The sequence below is a fragment of the Mustela nivalis genome (genome assembly GCF_964662115.1).
Source record: "Mustela nivalis genome assembly, chromosome: 2".
NCBI lineage: Eukaryota > Metazoa > Chordata > Mammalia > Carnivora > Mustelidae > Mustela > Mustela nivalis.
Genome location: NC_139021.1, coordinates 173222610 through 173229420, shown reverse-complemented (window position 1 = coordinate 173229420; position 6811 = coordinate 173222610). Strand labels below are relative to the sequence as shown.

At 33.2% G+C, this 6811-nt stretch overlaps 1 protein-coding gene across 1 annotated transcript in view; it reads right to left on the bottom strand.

The window, feature by feature from the left end:
- Positions 1 to 1425: 1425 nt before the first annotated feature.
- Positions 1426 to 6811, bottom strand: part of CCDC172 (coiled-coil domain containing 172) — a 54972-nt gene continuing 49586 nt past the window's right edge. The window contains exons 7-8 of the mRNA XM_082722569.1: positions 3764 to 3851; positions 1426 to 2921 (exon numbers count right to left, since the gene is read on the bottom strand). Coding sequence (XP_082578695.1) covers positions 2886 to 2921; positions 3764 to 3851 — 124 coding nt within the window. The 3' untranslated portion in view covers positions 1426 to 2885. The remainder of the gene's footprint in view (positions 2922 to 3763; positions 3852 to 6811) is intronic.

The following is a 6811-nucleotide window of genomic DNA, read 5'->3' as shown; positions in this document are numbered from 1 at the left end:
AATAGAAAGGGGCTTTGTTCAGAGTGTATGCTGAGAACAGGGCCTGTCCCGTGCAAGCTATCAGCCGGTCCATCTGCAGCCGGCCGGCTGAATTACCCTTCTGGTGAGAGACTCAGTAGATTTGTCACAGCATAGTTTCCACTCCACGATAAATTACCAATCTCAACCACCTCTCTTTTAAGACATTTCTAGATTCCAATTCATTATAATTCTATGACTTCGACCTTATCTTAGACTTTTAACAATCTCATCATGGTTTCTCGGGGTTCAAGGAGAAAAAAGGCAGGCGAAGGACTCCTCCATTTTTGTTCCTTTTACAAGAGAAAACACTACTACTGACAAAACAATGAGTAGTATGTACACATCTTACTGACTGTATTCACCTTAAAGCTTTTCCTTTTCTTTGATTTTTTTCCTTCCATTTCATAATCAAGGCAGGGAAGGAAGAAAGGAATTTCTAGTCCAGTGGTCACACTTCACATCCTATAATTTTGTTGCTGTTTTCCCCCTAACCAAATGGTGCCCTTAATCAGCAGGGAAAAATATGCAGCAAACTATCTATACATCCTCCTATTATCCCCAACGGAGAGCTGAGAATTAGAAAGTTGCTTCTGGAAGAACTTCTGTCACAGTGAAGGACTGTAATGCTGTGCCCAGAAGCGTGGAGCACTCTTACTCCCAGTTAGTTTGAGCCTTGGCTATGACTAAGCATAAGGAAATTTAGTGGATTATTTGCTTAATGAATGTGAATTCATTTAAAAACTGCCTTTCTGAATAGCCAAAGTCCTGCTTCCCAAATAATTATAGTCAGTCTGAGACACATTTTTTACCCAGAAATTTTAGTTATTTTTCCTACTTAAGAGGTTTATGAATACTGTCTTAAGAAAACTAAAAATGGGCCAAATCTACTGCTGGTATAGTACATTGACAGTGCAGTTTAATTTAGTACACTGTGATCTCTTTTTTTTTAAATTTCTTTTTTATTTATTTTCAGCATTAACAGTATTCATTATTTTTTCACCACACCCAGTGCTCTCTATTGATTGTTGTACTTCCTTTGTTCAGTGAACCTGTTCCTTTGATTACATTGATTCTGGTGGCCCTAGTTATTCTGACTTGGTATCGCATGGGCAGTGCTTTGTATGACTCCACCACATAGCACAAAAAAAAAAAAAAAAAAAAAATCACACATTTGATTGTTTAAAAAACTAGTTTAAGTCTTAAAATAGGAATTTTAAAATAACGAAACTTCCATTTTTTTCCCAAACTCATATGAATCCTGATTCCATTACTGAATATTTAATCCTGATAGCCTACATGATACACATATGAAAAGATAATTGTATCAGTAAAGAGTTTATTCTGCATATATGTTGTTGCGTGTTAGTAATGCAAATATATAGTTCACATTATATTTACATATAATGTTCACATTAACATTTAGTTACAAAACCAATAATGAGCAAAAATTATTGGGAAGTGAAAAAAGCTTTATCTGTAAACTCAGCATATTAATAATATAATAGACATATAATAAGTAGATATTCATGAGACTAAGAATTTAGATAAATGGAATAAAATAAGACAGAACTAAAGTCATGACTAATCCCAATAACCATTTTCTACTCTATATTTGCATATATAAAATAGAATGTAATTCCCTGGTACCATTAACTGTTTTCTTCTTAGGCAAAAGTAATTTATTATCAAATATTTAAGGATTCAAAATAAGAAATCACTTCTGCAAATGAAAACTATTTAAACAGATGGCAATTGCAACACATCTCAAAGGAGAGTTTTAACTTAACCGATTTTTAAAAAATAAGAGTATAAAACAACATATACAGAAAGTTATCCCAAAATAAGCCTTGTTCTGAAACTAGACCCCCTTATCATCAGTAGAGAGAAGACATTTGCAAACATTTCACAGTTGATGTTAAACTCATTCAGCTATAACCACAAAAGAAAAAATGATCTAACATTTTTCACTGAGTACTTTGAAATATATCTCCAGATTTTGTCTCCCTCCCCGCACCGACCACAATTTAGGGCTTTGTTGGACAGTTTCCATACACTTTTTTAGAAACGAGGGAAAATACACCTTTCTTCCTACACAGGATGGCAAATCACAGAAAGCTACACGACGCTGCAAATTTGGTGGAAATACCAAGTCTGATATAAACATGAGTTTTAGTTGCCATGCTTCAGCAAAAATGAATCCGGAGGCCCCTCAGGAGATTATGCACATTCCCAGGTGGATGACTTACTTCATTTTACCAACACCGGCATGGAAGAAAACTGCCAGGCACAAAGCTGGCAAAGGCAGCAGGAGCCCCAAACTTAACTCCACAGACACATCTAGAGAAAAGAGCAGAAAACTGGCTTTTGCACATGAAAGGCCACCAAGGACCTTTGTCAACAAACATTTTAAGATGAGAGAAGGATTAAAATGAAAGTGAACATCTTTGTTGGTGGAAATGGCAGGGACAAAATTGAGTCAATAATCTGATCATTTCTCTCTCCCAGTGTGTGATTGGACCCAAGGTAAACTGCAACAAAAAATGAACAACATCAGAAAGTACATATCAGCTTAAGGGTCAAGGGAGATAAGAAGTCGGGAGAACACAGTATCCACCTGTCCTTTTTTCTTCCTTTAGAAACAAAATCAAACCCTATAAAGAGCTTTAAAGTTCCAGCAAGTAACAAGACAAAAAAATTACATTTTTAAAGTGCTAATATACCAATTCTAGGTAGCAACAACTTTGAACATTCTGATTTTCCACAAAAATCTGTTGTAATGGGTATTGTTCGTGTATCTATCACAAAGATTTGATTTTAAGATGCTTTCATCAAACTTTGGATAGCTTTGGTCAGCTCTCCACAAGTTATTTATTTTCCTGAAGATCCTTCTGTGCCAATGTCTGAAAAGAAAAATACAGAAATTATTCATGAGGAAAATTAAATTCCTAATGATGGAATTCCATAAAGTTCATGTAAATTTAACGTAACAATAACTGGGCATTTTAAAATCTTCTTCTTGAAAGTTTTTATAAAAATATAAATAAATCCTGACATAAGCTACTGGAACATTTTTAAACATGAAATGTTTACAGAAAATAAAGAAACAATATGTAATGTACTAAATTAAAATTACATTTTAACATATTTTAAAGGTAGCTATATATGTCTTCCATTAAAATGGAGCGTGGCAAATACTACATTCATTTTATAAACAACCAAAGTAAGAGGTTAAAAGCAATTTAAAGTGCTCCCACACAATCCAAAAATAAGTTTCCAATAATTGAATCCAAAGTTCTTGAGATCATAAAAAATCGTAATAAGAAAGTTTTAGGATCAAATATAATAAAATTATAATTTATGCCTATCAAAAACAAAAAGCTTTTAAGCATTATGATAGTTAAAACTCCTTCAGTGCATTAATCCTCTAATAACGGTTTCAGTCAAGAGAATGTTGAAAGGTCAGGTTTGGATTTTTTTTTTTCCTTAGGTTGAAATTGTACATATTATCTTTGAATATAAATTTGCTTTATGTAGCACCTAACTCTCCAGGAACTCAAAACACTTCAGAGATTTATATCCGGACCTTAGTTCTGCTTCTTGTTGCTATTTTATTTTTTTGTATCTAGTGAAAATCCCTGTGAAGGGCAAAGCACTAGTTCAGTGATATGTATCCCAGCAAACCTACTCTTGCCAGTAGGGAAAAGCATGCTGAAGAGAAGATAAACAATCAGCGGTGGCTTACCAACTCCAAAACTTCTATTTCTGTTTGGAGAGCTTCCCAAGCACTTTGCATGTCATCTTCCTTATAAAGTTCTAATTCTTTTTTAAGTCTGTTTTAAAGGAAAAATTCACCCTATGAGTTCAGCAATAAACTTTTATAATATTTTTTTTATCCTATGGATAGAGGCAGATTTATAACTGTAGTCAGAATTTTATCATCATCATTCTATCATCAGAATTTTAACACTAAAGAATTTGGAAAGAAATTTCAATTCTCTATACGTCTAGAAAGACTATATAATATTGTGAAGAAGTAAAAAAAAAAAAACCTCCATAAAGAAAATAAGGCAGACTAAACAAATAATAGACAATTTTAGGTTAATTAAAAGAGCAACACATTTTGGTGGGGAAAAATATAGTACTGTCTGAAGAGCGCTGTTTGAGTCCTGGCCACTAACAAGCTGAAAAACCTTGGCTAAATCATTTAGCCTCTCTGAACTTCACCTGCAAAATTTTAATTACAGGAAAAAATGACCTCTGAGATTTCTTCTTGAACTAAAATTAAACATTAACTTTATAGTACACATATGTAATTAAAAATATATTTTAATTTTAGAGCGAGAAAGCAATATCAATGTCTTTCTTCCTATTAAGTCTTTAATCCTTTGAATATTTGGAAATTTAAACAAATATTTTATGTCTATATTTAATGTAAAAAAAATAGTGAAAAACTGTCCTCTATTTCTAGCATTAGGACTAATATTCCTTCCAAAAAGAAAAACTTAAAGAAAAGCCATGGACTGCGACTGGAGAGGCAAAAAGCCAGGGCAGGGGGCAGATGAGGCTGCCCCCAAGGGAGCAACACTGATCTCACAAACCTACGCTGGCTGGGCCAGCCACAAGGTGAAGTGAATAGATAGACTTGAACCTCTGCTGAGCTCCAACCCTTAAGGAAAGTCTGAAAGGGTTTTAGGTCAGTAGCATTCCCTGTGTATTCGCAGAAGCAAAAGAAAATCTCTCTGAAGGAAAGTTTAACATATTTAGACCTACAGGATTCCCAGTGATTAAGAGAAAACCAGGAGCTCACAATCAAAGATCACCAAGCACTCAAGAAGGCGAGCCACCATAGGTAAAAGTCAGCAGAGACAAGAGACTGTGTCCATAATACATGAAGAACTACAAGTCAATAAGAAAAAGAAAACACAATGGAAAAGGGGCATTCGCCCCCCCCCCCCCCCCCCCGGCACAAATCTCTACCAGATTATCATTCACAAAAGATCTACAATGGCTAACAAAAACATGAAAAGGTGCTCAACGTTGTTAGTTATCAAGGAAATACAAAAGAAAAACACAATAAAATGCTATTACACACCCACCAGAAGAGCTAAAATGAAAAACAAGGAATTCCAAGTATTGACAAGGATATGACTATATGCCATAGAGGCTGCTCCTTCACACTTGGTTACAGAATAAAGATCCAGAAGTGTGGCTAATGCCCAATGAACGTGTATGAAGTGTGAGCAGAAATAAACACTCATTGTAAGAGTGGCTTACTTCTGAAGCATAATTTAGTCTAGGCCACAGAAAAAAATATAAAAAAATAATCAGATAGTCACCAAGAACTGAGCACTTGTGGCCACTAACACCTCCAAAACAAGAGGCACTAGGCCTCCTGATGGAAAAGCACCACCACCTATGATACAGCTTTGCCAAAAAAGGAAAAAAAAAAAAAATTCAGCTTAAATTTGATCAAGTTTTTAGATCCAATTACCAACTTACACATATACATCAAACAGATTTAATCCTACAAAAGGGAATATTATCAACTACATCCAAGTCAAGGGAAACTCTACATAATAAAAAAATTAATTTCCTCAACAAATAAATTACAAGTTAAAAAAGAAAAGGGGGATCTTCAAGATAAAAGAGATTTAAAAGACTTATCAACTGATTATCATGTGTAGACCTAATTTGAACAAAATTCAGACAAACAAAAAAAAATGACACCTATGAATTATATGATATATATGATTTGCTTCAAGTAATAAAGCAGAAAAACAAGTAGAGAGAGATGAAGCAAGATTGGCCGTAAAGGGAGAACTGTTAAAGTTGAGTGATGAGTACATACAATTCATTATATTTTTCTCTTTTACCTTTGAATGTGTTTTAAATCTTCTGTAATAATTATTTTAAGAAACAGTTTAGCAAAGACAGTGGCCATAAAGTCAACATACAAAAACCTGTATATATTTTCACGTACCAGCAATAAACAATTAGAACATACCACTTAAAATAAACATACCATTTACAACAGCATCTTAAACTACAAGGTACCTAAAATTAAAACTTACCAAAGATGTGAAAGATCAGTAAACAGAAAATTATAAAGTTTTATTAAAAGATATTTTAAAAAGACAAATTGAGATATCCTAAGTTCATAGACAGGAAGTCTCAGTTTCATAAAGATAGAAAGTCTCTTAAAAGTAACTATAATGATAAGTGCAATTGTAACCAATTCTCAACAGATTTTCATGGATATGATTAATTGATTCAGAGATGTACATAAAAAGCAAAGAGCCAAATATAAACAATAAACCCTTGAGAAGATAAAAAAAAAAAAAAGACAAAGGGAGGCATCCTACCTTGTATCATGACTCATTATAAATTAAGAGTAATTAAATATTTAAAATGGAATAGTATGCATTTAGTAGTAATTAAGGCAGTTCTGAGCAGTAAGGAATGAACTGACCAATGAAACAGAATTATTATTTTTATTTTTTAATGACCAGTATCTTTCTTTTTTTTAAATAATTTATTATTATTATTTTTTTTAATACCAGATGTCACATTGTAGATCACTAGAGGAAGAGGAAACCATTCAATAAATGTTGCTGGGACAACTGATTATCCATGTGCAAAAAAATGAAAATGGATCTTGTACATATAAACAAAGTCAATGCCGTATTTTTAAAATGTTTTTTATTGTGTTAGTTTAGTCACCATACAGTAAGTACATCATTGTATTTTTATACTTTACAACTTACACATAGGGAAGAAAAACACAATAATT